Source organism: Tympanuchus pallidicinctus, unplaced genomic scaffold (genome assembly GCF_026119805.1).
Source record: "Tympanuchus pallidicinctus isolate F22 unplaced genomic scaffold, pur_lepc_1.0 scaffold22, whole genome shotgun sequence".
Taxonomy (NCBI): Eukaryota; Metazoa; Chordata; class Aves; order Galliformes; family Phasianidae; genus Tympanuchus; species Tympanuchus pallidicinctus.
In genome coordinates, this window is record NW_026294739.1 from 23,051,445 (window position 1) to 23,069,235 (window position 17,791).

General features: G+C 43.6%; 2 protein-coding genes and 1 long non-coding RNA gene across 6 annotated transcripts in view; 2 read left to right on the forward strand and 1 right to left on the reverse strand.

Moving 5' to 3' along the window:
- The first annotated feature begins 55 nt into the window (after window positions 1–55).
- Window positions 56–3,305, forward strand: COMMD2 (COMM domain containing 2). 2 transcript variants are annotated; one of them, XM_052686221.1, is made up of 5 exons: window positions 56–181; window positions 320–397; window positions 769–851; window positions 2,002–2,175; window positions 2,702–3,305. In XM_052686221.1, the coding sequence occupies exons 1-5, from the start codon at window positions 115–117 to the stop codon at window positions 2,897–2,899; spliced, it is 600 nt and encodes a 199-aa protein (XP_052542181.1). In that variant the 5' UTR covers window positions 56–114; the 3' UTR covers window positions 2,900–3,305. The 2 variants fall into 2 exon arrangements, with proteins under 2 accessions (XP_052542181.1, XP_052542182.1); XM_052686222.1 differs by lacking the exon at window positions 320–397 and having other exon boundaries at window positions 72–181.
- Window positions 3,306–3,540: 235 nt separating this feature from the next.
- On the reverse strand, window positions 3,541–9,865 carry LOC128082250 (uncharacterized). 3 transcript variants are annotated; one of them, XR_008207593.1, is made up of 4 exons: window positions 9,622–9,865; window positions 9,221–9,289; window positions 8,402–8,494; window positions 5,070–5,303 (listed from the first exon to the last, which is right to left on the reverse strand). It is a non-coding gene; the product is annotated as an uncharacterized LOC128082250 (long non-coding RNA). The 3 variants fall into 3 exon arrangements; XR_008207594.1 differs by lacking the exon at window positions 5,070–5,303 and adding an exon at window positions 3,541–4,873 and having other exon boundaries at window positions 9,221–9,865; XR_008207592.1 differs by having other exon boundaries at window positions 9,221–9,865.
- Window positions 9,866–10,605: 740 nt separating this feature from the next.
- The window catches only part of WWTR1 (WW domain containing transcription regulator 1), a 45,480-nt gene continuing 38,294 nt past the window's right edge, over window positions 10,606–17,791 (forward strand). Inside the window, exon 1 of the mRNA XM_052686490.1 lies at window positions 10,606–11,068. Within this exon, the coding sequence (XP_052542450.1) occupies window positions 10,677–11,068 (392 nt within the window). The 5' untranslated portion in view covers window positions 10,606–10,676. The remainder of the gene's footprint in view (window positions 11,069–17,791) is intronic.

The following is a 17,791-nucleotide window of genomic DNA, read 5'->3' on the forward strand; positions in this document are numbered from 1 at the left end:
CGCGTGACGCGGCTGGGCGGGGCGGCTGGGCGGGCCCTGAGCCGTGGGCGGGACGCCGCGCCCTTCCGGCCCGCCCGCCTCCCCCCCCGCCCCTTCCTGTCCCCGGGAGCGGCGATGCTGTTGGTGCTGTCGGAGGAGCAGAAGGCGCACCTGGGCTGCCTGTCCCGGGTGGGCGGCGCAGGTTCGGCGGCGGGGCTTCTACTGAGTCCGCCGGCTCTCGTCCGCGGGCCGCGCGGCGGCGGGCGGGACGGGAATGGCAGCGGCAGTTGGTGGCCGGGCCTACCCGACCTTACAGCGAAGTCGCTTCCTCTCGTTTCAGCTGTCGGAGAGCTGGGGCACCTGGCGGTGGAGCTGCTGCGGCGCGGCGCGGCACCCAAAGCCTGTGAAGCGGCTGCCAGTAAGGGGCGGGGCGGGGCGGGGCACTGCCGCGCCATTACCGCGCCGTTACCGCGGCTGCGGGACACGCGGAGGGTGACGGGTGGCGTCCGGATCATGGAGCCCTCGTTGGGCTGCTCTCGCAGACCGCGCTGCGGAGCGTGCTGTGACCCAGGCGCTGTGCTGTAACCGGTTTCGTTTGCATTGGGGTTTGTGTTTTAATTCTTAGGCGCCTTCAGCTCGCCTTTGGGTTGCTCTCGTTACTGTTTGCGAGGCGTTCGATCTTCACTTTTTTTCTATGCGTACTCCTCCAGCTTTGAATAAATACGCAGCTGTGTGTGTTACGGTTGGCAGCTTTGCAAGGACCTAAAAGGAATTCTGCTTTCTTTAAAGGAAAACTCAACGCTGATGTTGATACCGTGCAGCATGGGGTAGAGGGACTGATGTACCTTCTTACAGAAAGCTCCAAGCTCATGGTGAGAACACCTTACGTGGTGAATTCAGGGATGTCTGCTGAGCAATAGGAGTTATAAAAACACTGATGAAAAAGGAAAAGTCAAAGTTTTGATGAGATGGATTTTTGTTTATTTAAATGAAAGAGGTGTATTTTGCTGTATTCTTATTAAAACACCGCTTCAGTGTGGATAGGCTTAGGATTTGTATGCAGCATCCCTGATACCAAAGCATAACACTGATAGCACATCACAAAAACACCCAACACTTCAGCCTGTATAAGCAAGGGTGCTTCAGGATTAAGCTCTGTCCAAATAACACAACTTCAGCAGAGCTGCTTTTTCTGCACGTTGTGCTAACCCAGAGTAAGTATTCCCCTTGCGTTGCCCGAGAGCTTTTTCAAATGCTGACATCAGAAATTCAGGGTGAGCGCGAGCAGATAGTAAGAGAATTATAGCTGGATGATAACTCCATTAGATAGACTTCTTATTGGTGTGGCAGACTGTTTGTACACTAGAGACAGAGAAAAGTAATCCATAGGCAAATAATTCTAAGCTAAGCAGACGTTCTAAAGAGCAGGTAGAGAGGAAAATGAATTAGTGTAGCATGTTGCCTTGAAGTAAAGTACCTTGACTGACAGATAAATTGCAGTGCTGTTATGGCAAAGCATATTTAATCACAGAATTCTTACTGTATGTATGCATTGTAATGCATGACTCTGTAAATTAAATTGCTATTTCAGCAGTGATGAACTGAGCTCTTCCAGCTCAGCACAGTCATTGACTTGAGAAGATCGACTTCGAAGGGCTATTTTGTGTTGATATGCGGCTTTGAAGTTGCACCTGGTACCTTCTTATGTGTACAAGATATTCAGTCCATTTCAGAGTATTTGTAACTTCAGTATCAATACTACATACTGTTGCTATGTTGATTGTCTAGAAATGTACTTAATTATTGCAAACTTCAGATGCTTTTTTTGCTGTTGTATTTTGCTCTCAAATACTTAAAAATGTGCTATCTGTTTTCTTCGAGCTGTAGACTCATCTCTGTATCCCTGCAGTAAAGTAACTGCACTGCACAATATGTATAGTGCTTACGCACAGTTCTGTTGTTGAGAAAGTAATAATGATTATTGCATAGCTCTGTAGTAAGGCCTAAATTGTTAATTTCCAGATTTCTGAAATGGACTTCCAAGATTCCATTCATGTTTTGGGATTCTCAGATGAATTGAACAAATTACTACTTCAGCTTTACCTTGATAACAGGAAGGAGATCAGAAGCATTCTTGGTGAGCTGGCACCGAAGCTTCCCAGCTATCATAGCCTTGAGTGGAGACTAGATGTGCAGGTAATCTCTTTTTTTTTTATTGGTACTCTGTATTTTGCATTATATTTTTTAATAACACGAGCAATTATAAAGATATGAGTTTATATTATTTCAGAGTAATACAAATTGCAGCATTTTTATATATTTCAAATGGACATAGTTTTGTTATTGTACTGAACTAGTTGCAAGGTGAACAGGATATGCAAAGTATTTGTTCCTTTATGAAAAATGAATTCATAGCTCTATCAGCGCTTTATAAAGTTAGCACATACTAAATAAATCCAGGTCTTTATTTTCAGCTAATTTTCATAAATCTTTTGAATGCATTAATTAAAATGGATGGGTATTGCCTAATGATAAAAATTATTAATAGACTCTGTTTAATGTCAATGAAGATGATGTGTTTATTTCTTTAAACAGGCCTGCAAGCAGGTCCTGCAAACCTGTTGTGAACTATTGATGTGGGAGCTGTAAAAGTTCCCAACTGTCTTCCCTTCTTTGTCGTTGCTTGTTTCCCTATTTTAATTTCCTTTAAACCCTCATGCAGCTTGCAAGCAGAAGTCTGAGGCAGCAAATTAAGCCTGCGGTGACTATAAAGCTACATCTTAATGAGAACGAAGATCTAACTACCCAGGTGTTACAAACTGACCCTTCTACCCTCCTCCACCTCATTCAGCAATTGGAACAAGCCCTGGGGGAAATGAAGACAAACCATTGTAGGAGAATAGCACGAAACATGAAATAGAATTCATTCAAGACTTGTGCTAGGCACTCAGTGTTCACTAACACATGTAAAGAAAAATAAACATCTGGATCAGATGTTAATCTGAAAGTAATGCTTTTCTGGCCAGGATCTTGAGTCAGTAATTACAGGCTAAACATTTTCTGGTGCTAACTTTACACACCTGCCTGACACAAGATGGGTAATTGCTTTTACTTTACTTACGTATGTAGGAAATCAGTATGCCATACTGAGACTTCCTTTAGCTCTAAATTAGTATGGTTCTACTTTAAGAGCTTTTCTACATTCTACATAAGTAAAGCTGTGTCAATATTATAGGAGATTGTGCACATTTTTATGTTTATTAAGCAGATTTTTCTGTTTCTGCCTCTGTTTTGAAATAAAAATAAAAACCTACTCAATACCTACACTTGTGAGAATGATACTTTACAGGAATGTTTCTTCCATTCAGACTCTGGTACGTGTAGAAGTGCAGGTGTACCTGTGGGACTACTGCCTTCCTGTCCAAGGGATCCAGCCAACTCAGAGGCTAGGTGCTACAGAGCTTCTGCTGTTCACTTCTCCCAACAGCTGCTTATTGTTAATTGTACTGGAAATGTTTTCACAAAGCAGCAATGCAGCATGTTATGAAAACTTAGTTCCCAGCTTTGTGGTGAGACCTGCACATGAGAATAACTCATGTCAGGTCATCTTACATAACAGAAGGCTTCAATTTTAACAAAGCTATCTGTAAGCCCTACTAGGCAGGCATTTCTACACATAGCAGTTCCTACAGAAGGTCTTGTGGCCTAAGTGTAAGTTAGCGTGCTGATTATTTCTACAGGTAAAGGTGATCTGAACAGTTGAAAACTATTGGCTACTAGGCCTGTTAAGAAAACAGTTAACTTGTGGTAAATCAGATCTTTGTCTTGTGATACAGCAGCTTGGGTTGGGCTTTTTTCCCCCTATTTGGGTATCACTGAAAAGAAGCTAAGTACTGCAGAGTAAATAAAGGCTTTCTGTATTTAAGAAGGTTGTCCTCAAAAGGTTATGCTAATAGACACTTTTCAGTTGTATTTGTGTGCAGTATTTCATGTCTCTTGTGACAAAGGTAAGTAGTTTTACTAGTTAGTGTTTCACTGTCACTAGTGAGAGCACATAATAAATGCCTTAAATTCTATTGGAGAGAATAAACAGATGAGAACCTTCACATTCAGATTCTGGCAGTGACTTTTGCAGTGACACTGTACATTTCTGTACTAATTTACAAATGCATCATTTTCTCTCTGTTTAGAACTTAGGAAAAATACTACTTGCATGGCAAAAGTGCTTCAATCAATAAGTAACTACCACTTCACAAAAAAAGTCTGTTTTCTCAAATTTGGAGTTGCTTATTCTCTAAGTGTTTAATTGTTTGATGTAGCATGTCTTCAATGTGACTTCCTTCCCCACAGAAAAGTGTTTCAATTGCCATCTACGTATGTTGATTTTTTTTCCCTCTCATACAGCATGTAATCAGATGTGCTCAAAAGTTACAACTTCTGATTTCTTGGGTTTTGTTTGTTCTGATGTAACTGGTGTATTTTCAGGATAAATATAAAACCAGTCTATATGTAGATCAGTATTTTCTTGTTATTCCACCTCTCCTCAGTATAGCCACAGTCTTTGTTCATGGCAGTAAATATACAAGCTTTAGATACACATCCTGGAAGCTTTTTATGTCTCCTTTCACTGTTACTACTTTTAACCCTACTTATTTTATAGTTTTTTTCCCCTTTTATTTCTACATTATCTAAGGAGAAAGTTAAATTTGAAGCCTTTTTTTTAAGAGCCTTTTGTAAATCTGGAATAGATGTTTTATTTATAACAAAAAAAATATTGCAGATTACCTCTCAAGAAGTTACATCACTTTGAAGAAAGTGACTGACTGGATTTGTTTTGCAGATGGTGGTGTGTTTTAACATTGAAGGAATTCACAAATATTAAATTCTGAGTATCCTGTGAGAAAGTGGAACACGTTGTTATTTCATTTTAGAAGCCTATTAAGTACAGAAGCTATTACCTATTAACCTTACTACAGAACATTTTGAATGTTTTTTCTTAAAAAATAATAATTTTGTCCCAACTCCCTTTCCTTTGTACTTCTAGTAACTTTTGGCTTTATGATGTAAGCAGTTGGCAAGTGGATCCTTGCTTGTTTTTTGATGGGCTGCTAAATTCAGGTGAATGTCGTGTTGGTGCAGACTTCTAAGTGCATAAAAGAACTAAAAGTCCAAGTATTGGAAGCATAAGATAGTTTCCTGAAAAGCAGAGTCGGACTCAGCCTTCGGTATCGTGCTCCCACGCAGGTTTGTATGTGGGGAGAACGATGCTTTGCAGGAACGTTGCTTTCACCTGTACTTGTGCGACTGTAGAAGTGCGGAAATACCTGGTTTAAACAGCAGGGGGCAGAAAGTTTAACTTTGTAATTCACTGTGGAGGAGTTCACTGTACGATCATTTTCAGTATTTGTCTTTCATTAACAATTGTTCATGGTCTCAAGACGCCGCTGTATTTCACTTTGCATTTTCCAAATTCACTGGTTGGCGTCTTGTTTCCTTTGAGCTTGCTAATCGATTTGTTAAAACGTTTAGCAAAGAGCATTAAGTTCTTTACACTCAGGATGACATGGTTTGTTCAGTGTTGTAAACATTTATATTCCTTTAAGTGCTGAGTAAACATTTATATTCCTTTAAGCACTCACAAAGCCGTGCTTTTCTTCCTCCTGTTGTTTATATCCTTTTGAATGAGCTGTGTATGACTGCAATCCATTTTATAAAGTACACCCACCCGAGTTTTAATTGATTCCCCATCTCTAAGGCACATTTAGGTTCCCTTACAAGTTTTACTTCTCGTACTTCTGCTTGTCCCTGTCACACATTCCTTCAAGCTTTTAATGTACTGAATATTCTTTCACCCTTCATCTGGCTTTCTGATTAATTTGATGTTTCTTGAATTCTATGGGGAAAGTTTTTTTAATTGAAACAGGTACGCAGTTCAGATTTACACACACACACCAGTATCCGAATTTTGGATTAGGTCTGGGATTCTCATTTAACAGAAAATGCTTTGAACTCTTAAGAGTTCACCTTAAAATTATCTTTTGAACGTAATATTCAAACATATTAGATCTAAGTATATTGCTATTGATAAACACGTACATGTATGAGCCCAAAGGTATGAATGTGATTCTGTTTTGGTTCTAGTTTATACGAGAACACCTATTTCCTATACTGTGACTTTGTAATGTAACAATGCATAGAGTATAGGAAAGGAAGTACAAGATTGGGAAGAGATTGGTGAAACTCCATGGGTAAAACCATGTTCTTTCTTAGTTATCTAAATAAGGGGAAGGAAGTCTGCTGTCACTCCGCGTTTGCTTTGTGGTCAGGGTCTGGTATATTGCAGCACAATTGGTTTCAATATTGTTTTCAATACTGCTGCTGATTTTTTCTTTTCCAAGATAAATGTAAATTACCACAATTCCCACTTTTTTTTTCCTATTTAATTTAAGCACAAAGTGAGTTGTGCTAGCAAAGCTCAATTTCATTACCATTTTAAGCCACCTGAGACAAACTGATGGTACGCATGTGCACTTTATTCCACACTCTTCTTGGGAATGGAGCAACAGAGCTGAAACACGCAGCTCTATCTCCAGCGTGGTTTGATAGGTCTTTAGCTGCCTACAATCTAGACATTGCAGGCTTTTCCAGATCACTGCTGCAAACTATTCAAATGTTTGACTGACTGTACTGGTGTGAATGAGCAGTGTTGGTGTGTCCCGTTCCCTAGGCTTTGCTGTAAGGAGGGCAACCTTTGAGACACAAACATGGGTGCAATTTTTCTGCTTAGTGCAGCTGTTTCTGAAATGAGTGTCTGTGCAGTCATCTGTAGACGCGCACAAAGCCTTCTTGCTCCTGACATTACATCAATTTACAAGACATGAACTGAGCTGACGTAAGTTCTTTTTTAGTTAGCAGACTGTGTCTACATTTGAGGTTTGACCTGGAGATGTTGGCTGGAGGGGAGACATGCTGACATAGCTGTCCTGGTGAAACTTGGTAATATATAGCAGGTCTGTGTATTAAATAAACAACATCAAAGTCGGCTGCACAGGATATGCTTTGCATACATTCTGAGGTGCCAGCCAAAGTCTAAAAGCTGCTGGCTACATTAGAAATAAATAGCTGCGAAATGTCCGTGAATGAAAATAGGATTGTAAGCACTAATCACTTTGTTGAAAAACAAAATACATTTAGATAAGCCTACCTTAGTTTCAGAGGTCCCTTGAAAAATAGGCTAATTTAAAAGTACTAGCAGGAATGTAACGTAAAAATACGGATATTAAACAATAAGCAATTCTCACAAAAGCAAATATAAACTATTAATTAGCATGACAAATAGCACGATGTTTTGAAAGTGTAAATAGGTGCATTAAAACACATGTACCTTTGTATAGCAAAATGTGTACAGTGTTTACTATTACATTTTATTCCTTGTTCTCCATTATTTATTTTGGAGAAATAAAAACTTTCATTTTACATATGGCTGAGCTTTGTTAAGTTATATGTGAGCAAATTCAAGTCAGTGACCACTGAAAGTCTTTTCTGCAGCACATACCAAAGCAGAAGGCAGGAAGTGTGAATGCTTTCCCTGGTTGTTACTCAGTTAATAGAAACCATTAGATTTTTCAAGGGAATCCTGAAATCTTTCTAATAGACATCATCTGTGCATGTTCATCAGTGCTAGCTTTCTTGGGAAGAAGAAAAAAAAAAAAAGAAATCTAGATTAAAAATGACAACATGGCATTTTTTCTTTAAACCACTAGGTGCTCATCTAATTGTACATTTGGAAGTGCACCTACTTTTCTCATCTGCATGCTTGGCTTTGCACTTAAGTACAGATAGAATTTGGTGCTAGAAGATGTACTACAAATAGGGTATACCAAAAGTACTGGACTGTTATAAACCCTCCAGTTGTATGAGAAAATGTCTGTACAATTCAAAAACAGTTGAACAGCACATGTAATTGAGATAAAGTAATGTTATGCTCTTATTTTTTACAATGCATGATAATGTAATTAGAAGAAAGAAGTAATGATAAGGAAGCTTTCTACATCATTTTTGTTCCTTTATCACTTAATCCCACACCCAGCAAAATGCCATTGTCTCCCAAGGACCTGAGTGTATTGAATCATTTCCTTTAAGTGCTGGTGGTCATATCCTATCTGTGCCAAAAGAAGGAAGTTACTTGTTTCTAAAATAAGAATAATAACAACAATGCTAAGATAGTTTGTACTTACATATTTAATCACTTTCAGACTAGTGGATGAAATGCTTTAGTCCCCACCAAGTCATACGGTAGCAGCTAATCTTAATGTTGAGTAAAAAATACAGCTGAAACACTAGTAAACACTACCTTGCTAAAGAAGAAAGTTCTAGTGGTAATAAATACTGCTTAAGCTTAAAACAGATGGTATGTACTTACAAAATGCAATCCTGTCTTCTGAAAGTGGTCTAATTAACTTAGATGTCGCCATGAAGGACGTTGTCAGAGCCTTGCCTTGCATAGACATGTCATCTGGAAAGGAATGTAATGGCAGATAGATGGGTGTGTCTCTACCCAAGGATACAGAGGCCTGGAGGAAGTGTAAAAGCCCTTGTAAAGGCTATATGGAAAAGCACTCACGTTCAGATCATTATCTGTACAATAGACTGCACACATACAAAGACAATCATCTAATATGCAAAGGTTTAAAAAAGGAAATTGCAGGGGAAAAATCATATGGTATATCTGCGTAACTCTGGAGCAGGTGCTGCAATTAGCACTGCTGTCCGAGCTAGTAAAAACACCAGCAAGTGACCAGTAAGGAAGCACCAAAAGAATGGTACAAAAGATAGCCAGGAAAATTGTCAGGAAAGGGAAGCGTGAACAAATCTTGGGAGTACTGGATTTCCTGACCAGAAATACAGCACATGTGGCAAAAAAATACAAAGAGAAGATCTGCTTGTCGATGAGATGTGAACAGGAAATCTAAGGAAAAATAAATAAGTGAAAGAGGACATTTATTGGAGCAAGGAAATCGGGAAATGAGGAGCAATACGTGGTCCTAGGAGTTGATCTTAGCCCTGATTTCATGTACAGGATTTAACCATGAATCTCAGAATCTGCACTGATCAAAGGACAAAGATTGATCAGGAATAGTGTCCAAGTTCTCAGCTGGAGAAGCCATGTGAAGTTCAGAACAGTGAATGCTGCTTAAGAAACAAGAAATTAGTTAAAAACAAAAACAACACAAAAACATACCTGAAAGCTTTCTCTCTGATTACTGAGGAGGGGGATTCTGAAATCAGAATAGCTTAGAGACTTTCCAAGCTGCAGAAATAAAAAAAATAATAATAAAAAAACCCACATTACTAAAATAAAGTTCCATGTTAATACAGTCAACACCCGATATCTTTGTGTGTGTAGTCATACAGCACTGTATGCTTATTACTACAAAAAGGAGCACTGACATTGGAACATTACTGTCATTATTCCTTATGGATGCAGCTATTGAGTTGAAGCAATTTTTTTTTTGCCTTATTATTCAAAAGTTACTCCACACACCAAAAAAAAAAAAATTTTTTTTTTTTTTTTAAATTATGAGAATAAAATGACAATAGAAGGCAAAATTCACCGAAAAAAATTGCATGACTGACACTTACATTGCAGAAAGCCTCAGGAATACATTCTGATCACAGTTTTGGCTTCTGGTATATACACTACTGGGGTGCAAAGAGGCAGTTTGAATGGAAGCAGCCTCACGGCTGTATTTGCAGTATCACCGGACGGTGTGTTGGGGAGATTCGGGAGACAGCTCCGTATTAAATCCATACCTGCCGGCACGGGGATGAATCTTTTCATGGGTTATCATCAGGTATTCATAAAGCAGCTGTACGACACGTCCTCATTAACTCTTCCCCACCCTCTCCCCCTCGCCCCCTGTTCCAAGATATCATTAAATCACACTGTGAAGCTACTACACTCTTTTAAGAATGGTTCTGCTTCCAGAGTATTGCCGTGAGTTTCCTGAACGACGGCTTAAAAACAAAGCTGTGGGGTTGCCAGAAGTCCTCTCCGCGTGTCACGAGGAGAAGGAACGCACCGAGCTCCCGAGCAGCGGGCAGCGCTCCGCGGCCACGGGCGGGAGCACAGCGGAACCCTGCGGGCCCCGGGGGGAGGTCAGTGCCCGGGCCCCGTCCCGCGCTCGGCCGTCACGCCCCGCCCGGCGCCCTGAGGCCTTCGCAAACTTCGTGCGGGACAGAAGCGAGGGGCGGGCGGTCGCGCTGACGGGACTCGGGTGGCTGCGAGGGTTCCCGGCGAGCACAGCCCTCACCGGCCCCGCACCCCAGAGGCGCACTAAAACCGCCCCGTCCCGCAGCGGTTCGGAAGATCCGAAGTTTCCGCGGCCGTTGCATAACCACGGCCGGGGCGGGGCGGGGCGGAGGCCGGGCCGCCGGGGTAGGCGGGGCACCCATCGCCGCGGCGCGGCCCGGGGCGGCCCGGCCCGGGGGAGGGCGCCGCGCTGCCCGTGGGCTGACCCGCCCGCCCCTCCACCGGGCCGCGGCCGTCGCTGTGAGGGGGCGCAGAGGCAGTGCCGCACCGCCGCCCGCTCCGGCACGGCGGCGCGCCTCCGGGACCGCCCGGCGTCCCTCCGCGCAGCGGGGCCGGCCCCGGCCGTCGCCCGCTCGCTTCGCCGTCGGGGCTGACGGGGGGGAAGATGAACGCCGCGCCCGCGGCCCCGCCGCCGGGGCAGCAGGTGATCCACGTCACTCAGGACCTGGACACGGAGCTCGAGGCGCTCTTCAACGCGGTCATGAACCCCCGGCCCAGCTCCTGGCGGAAGAAAATCCTGCCCGAGTCCTTCTTCAAGGAGCCCGACTCGGGCTCGCACTCGCGGCAGTCCAGCACGGACTCGGGCGGCCCCCCGCCGCGGCCCGCCGCCGCGCAGCACGTCCGCTCGCACTCCTCGCCCGCCTCGCTCGTGGGCTCGGCCGCCGCGCCTCAGCACGGGCACCTCCGGCAGCGCTCCTACGACGTGACGGACGAATTGCCGCTGCCGCCAGGCTGGGAGATGGCGCTCACGCACACGGGACAGCGTTACTTCCTCAAGTGAGCGAGCGCGGCGCCGGACGGGGGCCGTTCGCGGGGCGGGCGCGGGCGGCGGGGGCTGAGGTGCCAGAGGGGGAGAGGGAGAGACGCGGAGAGGCCCGGGGCGGCGGCGGGGAGGGGCAGAGCGGGGGGTGGGCGGCGGAGTCCCTGCCCGCCCGTGCGGCTCCCGGCTTCTCTTGCGTCCCCTCGCGCTGCCGCTTCCCGCCCGGGATCCGAACGCGATCTGAGCTCGCCGTGGCGATGTGAGGAGTCGTGCGGAGCGCGGTCCGTAGGCGCGGGGCTCCCCTGCTTTGGAGACAAGTTTGGACAAATGTGACAGCAGAACCGTCTGTCTGACTGAAGCGTCTTATTCGTGACGTTTGGAATTCGGTTCGAAGTAGCATAATAGGACTGGGAATACGCAGCAGTTGTAATATGTGCTAAGGCAGCAGCACGTTATTTCAATGGGTTCTGTATCTCTGTTCCGGATTTGCTGTAGGTGAAGTGGCACTGTGATAACCTGGCGAAGGCACGGCTGCAGAATGTTTGGAATCATAGAATGGTTTTAGCTGGAAGGGACTCTAAAAGCCATCTGGTCCCGCTCCTCTGCAATACAGGGACAACTGCAGCTCCATCAGGTTCTCAGAGCCCCATCCAGGCTGACCTGGAGCTTCTGCAGGGATGGGACACCCACTGCCTCTCCAGGCAACCTGTGCCGGTGCCTTACCACTCTTATTGTAAAAACTTTTTTCTTACATCCAGTCAAAATCTCCCTTCTTTTAGTCTGAAACCATTTCGCCTTGTCTTGACACAACAGGTCCTGCTAATGAGTCTGTCCCCTTCTTTCTTACAGTCCCTTTAGGTACTGGCAGGTACTCTCAGGTCTCCCCCGAGCCTTCTCCAGGCTGAACAGCCCCAGCTCTTAGCCTGTCCTGGTAGGGAAAGTGTTCCACCCCTTGCCATCTTCCAGCAGGTCCATCTCTCCCCTGTGCTGAGGACTCCACATCTGGATGCAGTACTCCAGGTGTTTTCTAATGGAATAAATAGTGGAGTTGGGCTATGGGTTTGCCCGCTTGTTGCCTGTCAGAATAGGCATGTCTTGAGCTTATATGAGACTGCATGTCTGCGTGTATTCAGCCATACCAAGCCCAATGATAGGACTTGGGGGAAGGCAGAGAATGTTTTCTTCTTGTAAAAATAACAAAGTACATCATTTACATGATTCTGTAACGATTTCTTTTCTTTGTGGCTTTGGCATCTCCAGAGAGCCCGGTCCTTGAATTCCTTTGTACGATCTGGGTTGTGCTTCTTCTCACCTTCAGAGCAGAGTGGAAATACATTTCTTTCTGCCATTCTGCATGTCAGTGTGTGGGAGTGCTCAAAGGGCCCAGTTTTATGAGTCCGTTGTTAATCTGGTTTATCACCTAACTGAGATATTATTGCTGCACTTTGCATGCATTTTTCTCAGTAGAGCAATACAGAGGAAGGGAAGCTTATAGAAGCACTGTAGCAGATTGCTCCTGAATAAATATTTTATATAAATTCTTGCTAGGGCTTGGCAAGCAAGTGTTCACACTCCAGCTTTAGATCACATAACACAATTCTTGTCTACCATTTGGCTTTGACTGATATCAAAATGCACTCACATGGTTTCACCTTCACCTGTCCCACATTTCTGACATAGAAAGCTGCTGAATTCTTGTTGGGTCTAAAAAATTGTGGGTCCTGTATTAAAAAAAAAAAAAAGCTGTGGATGAAACCCCGCAGCGTCTGTCATATTTTTCCCAAATTGTATCAACAGTGCTGCTCTGATTAACAGCATCCTTTTAATATAAGGTACATTTTCACCGTGCCTGTCATTTGTTAGCTAAATTGGTCTATATGTTGTTCCCACGGTTTTATTTTTCCAGTGAGCACTTTTCTGATTTCCATAAAAATTAATTGGAAAAGCTTTTTTTTTGGGGGGGGGGGGAACTCAATGCTTCTGGATGTAATACGTAACTATAAACTGATCCTGTTTGATCCACAATATTTTGCTATTTAAGTATTTTTTTTAAGTGAAAATAGCTTTTTCTGCAGAAATGTAAAATTGTTTAGAAGTGACATTTAAAGCTATGCAATATTATGTAGGATTCGAGTTAGATGATGCCTTTGAAAGTCCTGTTGGTCAAACCAAGTGTACTAGGTTACATTTACCTTGAATGGTAAATTCAGGCCACGTTTGTCAAAAAACTGCCATTTCTTTCCAGCCTGATGATAAAAATGTGGTAATACTCATTAGCAAAAGAAAATGGAGGAGAAAACGAATAGTGCATAGCCAGACTGTGTCCTGTTAAAGCCCCTGTGGTCTGTAAAGCAGACAGTTTCTCTTAAACGTATTTTCAAGAACTGTTGGGTGAAAGTTGCAGTGGCTCTCTGTTAGTAGCACTGCTGACCAGGAACCAGCTACGGCTCGCAGCACGCACACTCGTGCATGTCAGTTCCTGCAGAAGTTTGCTGGCTGGGGCTTGAAGAAACATAAGTAGCCTGGGGACCACTCCACCCTGTAATTAAATACCAAACCGCAGAAGTGGGGGATGGAAGACAGAGTAATAAACACGTGCTCACAGCAATGTTATCTGAAGCATTTTTTCCCTGTGTGCATGTGTGATTTATTTGTGATAAAAAGGATTTCTGGAAAGACAGGCCAACTGCCTTGTGTAGCTCTTGTGTTGGTAAGTGGGAATGTCTGTTGCCTATCGATCCACATGCAGAGCTGTGTACACATATTCAGTGAAAAGAATTTTTCAAGTATTATTTCCAGCAGTTTGTTTTTAGGCAGTTCAGCCTCATATTTGAAGCAAAGACGAAGCTTTTAATGTTTTCTCAGCGTGTGTAGAGTGCTTTGTGATCAGAGTGTGATTTCATTCCAGAAGTACGGTGCTTACGCTGAACAGATTTGTGAAACCCATTGCCACTTTTAACTTTTATGTGCTTGGGTTTCTTTTTATTTTTTTAATGGTACAGCGAACATTTGCCATACTGGGACATATTTGCCAATAAAAACCTGGTCAAGGACAGAGAGGGCTAATTGCTTTCAGTTTGTGATTTGCTTGAGATGTTTGAACTTTTCCTCCTGGTTTCTGTTGGTTGAAAAGCTTTACTTAACGCACGGACAGCTTTATGTTGCTGAGCAGGTCCAGCAGAACTTTGAGACAAAAAAATAATACGGATGCTATGAGAATAGTTGTTTTTTTTCCTGCAAACAACAAAACTAGTAGTTTTAAAGCAGTTAAAGTGCTCAGGTGGTTTCCAAATACAGGCATTCCATGAGGGCAGTTTGAGTTAGTTCTGCAGGGGCTGTGATGTTTAATGCCAGCACTGCTCTGAGTGCTGCACAGCACTCCAGGCAGAGGCGCCTTTCTGCCTCGGGAATGCAGTCATACAGCTGTAAGTGGGAGAGGAGAAGGGCAGCATACAAGGAAGCTCTGTAGACTTCTGGTAAAAGTGTGGAAAAATTTGACACCTTCATCTATTCATACGGATGACACTTTTACAGTATTGGTCCTCATTTGCAACCAGACAATGGTGGGATAATGCATGCTTCAAAAACTGGGACTCACACCAATGCATCTTCTTTTGGTCCTTGTAGAAAAGTAGTGCCAAGCGAGAGGCCATACATCCTTGCTGCTTTTGGTGTGGTGTATTAGAGAGAGGCACTTAGGGAAGAACAGAGTTTCGCACACGCTGCAGGGGTTTGTGTTTTGCCCCTGTACCCATTGGCTGATCAGGTGTGACTTAGTGTCCCTTTGTACTCGCATTGCTGCCCTTGGCCATGTTCCTTTGTTCAACAGAAATTATGCTATGCAAGACTGCTCTGAGGTGCAGTGTTGCAAGTGATGTCTGTCTGAAATTGATGCACCTAACAACTTATTTTAAAGAGTTCCAATCAGGTAGGAAAGCTGTGATACAATATTGAAGTTTGCTCAATGGAAATTCAGATATAGCTCACTTTTGTGCTTCATATTAGAAGTGAACAAATGAGCACAAAACTAAATTTGCAAGCTGTGTTTGACAGTGTTAGAGTGCTATCTGTCTGCTCTGTTAACTGATCAAATTCTGTTTTACTGATGTTGTTACAAAGCCAGAGAACTTCCTTAACTGCTGTGTGGCTGAGAATTGCATTTTATCTCCCTGTGAATATGGAGCCAACATGACGTGCAGAGTGATTTTGACCTCTCAGTGTTGAGGCTAGGCCAGACCTCATTCTTGGCAAAGACTGAGTAGTTGGGCTTTGTCTAGGGGGTCTCTAATACTATCAAATAAGTGATCAAAAAATCTCCTAAGGATCTGTAAGCCACATTTTTCTTCTGAATTTGGTAGTAAGAATGGCTGCAGAGTTTCTAAATAAAGTTAATAATTACACACTTTTTAATCCAAGATAGTGTCTTCTCATGATGAATGGCTTATTTTCTCAAAATCTGAAACAGTGTAAGCTGTGGTGCTTAATAAAATTCAGAGGTTAATATGATGGTTAAAATATGGTGTTTAATAAGAGGATAGTGGAAGCGGATCTGGAATAAAATTGCTTTGAGGACATGTTCAATTTACAGGAAGTGATGCAGTTCCTGGATTTTCTGTGTTAGGATATGAACTGCATTTTCACTGAACTGTAAAGGGTCAGTGAAGAAAACTCAGCACAGGGCTATGTTGACACTGGAAATGCTGCCAAGAAGAGTTTCCTCTGAAGAAATACATAAGAAGCTTGTTGTGAAGGTTTGTCTAAACACAAAAGTTGCATTAAATTTAGGTATGTACATTCCTAAATGATCTAGGAAATTTCTAAACAATATTTTGTTGATATAAAATTGGATATATTGAACTGATGTATATTTTTAAGCTAGTAATTGAATAATTACTGTCCAGTGCAGAGAAATGCACTGGTTTAGTGAAATTTGCCTTAAGCCCACTCTGTATTTTTTTTTTTTAATCCTGAAGAATTTAAGATTGTTCAGGAGTATTTGTTCATTGATGGATGATAATCACACACCGTTTCATTATATGAGCTTAATGTACACACTTGCTGTGTGCATAAATCCACCAGAAAAGAATATCAATTAACATAGTTTAGAAAGAAATGTATGGAATAGGCAGAGGTGCTAATGCGATCATGAAAATGTTCTTCTGGAAACATTTAAAGGAGAGTTGGCTTTATGAGTGATTTCGATTGCTCTAAGTAGGAATGACCAGTTGTTTTTACAATTTTTGTGTGCTACAGATGATCTTCCCTGGTCATCATAGAATGGCTTGGGTTGGAATAAAACCCTGAGGATCATCAAGCTCCAACCCCTGTGCTACAGGCAGGGCCACCCACCTTCAGTTCTGGTACTAGACCATGTTGCCCAAGGCCCCATCCAACCTGGCCTTGAACACCTCCAGGTACAGAACATTCACAGCCTCACTGGCAGCTGGTTCCGGCACCTCACCACACTCTGTGAAGAACTTCTCCCTGACTTCTAACCTAAACCTTCCCTCCTTGAGCTTAAAACCATTCCCTCTTGTCCTGTCACTGTTACTCTATCTGAGTAAAAAGTCGATTCCCCTCCTGTTTAAGTACTGAAAGGCTGCAGTGAGATCTCCATGCAGCCATCTCTTCTCCAGGCTAACCAACTACTCCATTTGTAAGTAGGGGACAGGATGCAGAGCCGTCTGCTTCTTACCCTGATGGACCACATCCACACCAAGAGGCTTTGCTGTGCAGAGCCTGCCTAGTCCCTTCAGCTTTCAGTGCTCTCTCTCAAAGCTTATGGAGCTGGTGGTGAAGCTTTGGCTTGCTTCCTGTTTGGATGCTCTGGGTGAAGGTGACAACCTGTTTGTTTCATTTGCTCCACTTGGTTTTACCCATACCTCCTTCTCTTTATATGTGGAGATTCTCACAGGACAAGAGCTCCTCTGTGACAGAGCATGTTTCATGCCCTGGGGCCTAGCGTGACTAGCAGATGCAGATTGTATGGAAGCAATTAAATCTGAAGGAAATGTAACGTGGGCTGAATTTCAACACACAGACTTATGGCATTTCCCCCCTCGTATTCAGAAGGAGGGAGGAAGAGAAGTGGGTGCAGTATGGGGGTGGATCGTGTTGCATTTGTCAGAGTCAGAATCCAGGCACGGTGTTAACGCTAGCGCCTGTGACTGCTGCATGAACTCTGGTAACGAAGCTCAGGGACATCGCATTGTACTGCAGCACTGTACTGTATCTTCTGTTCTCTACCTGTGAGCATTCTCTGGGCAGATGTGACTGAAGCTACTGTGAGGAGACAGAGTTGTGCTTGTTAAAGAGCTGGACAGAATGCGTTGTGTTAGAATTGCAGTGATCGTGAGGTGTTACTTGAGGAGCTGCAGCAGAAGTGGAGCTGTGGAACGGGAGTTGGCTGCCTACATTTCCAGGGCCTGCACTGGCCATCACTGTGCAGCACGGTGGCAGAGCCACGGTCTGGGAGCAGCTCTCCCTGCAGTGCTGCTCTGTCCAGAGCTATGCACTGCCTGCAGCACACTCTGCTTGTGAGCCAGAATGCTCGCTCTTTTCAGTGGCTTTCAGTCTGTTCCAGATCTGCTTGTGTGCAGTGTTCTGACCACCCTTCAGGTCTGTGAGTAGAAGGACACTTCCGTGGAACAACTCAGTTTTTCCCTACACTGCAAGTAAACCTTTCTCCACCTGTGATCAACTTTCCCAGTCTTTCCACTATAGGTATTTTTATGATATGC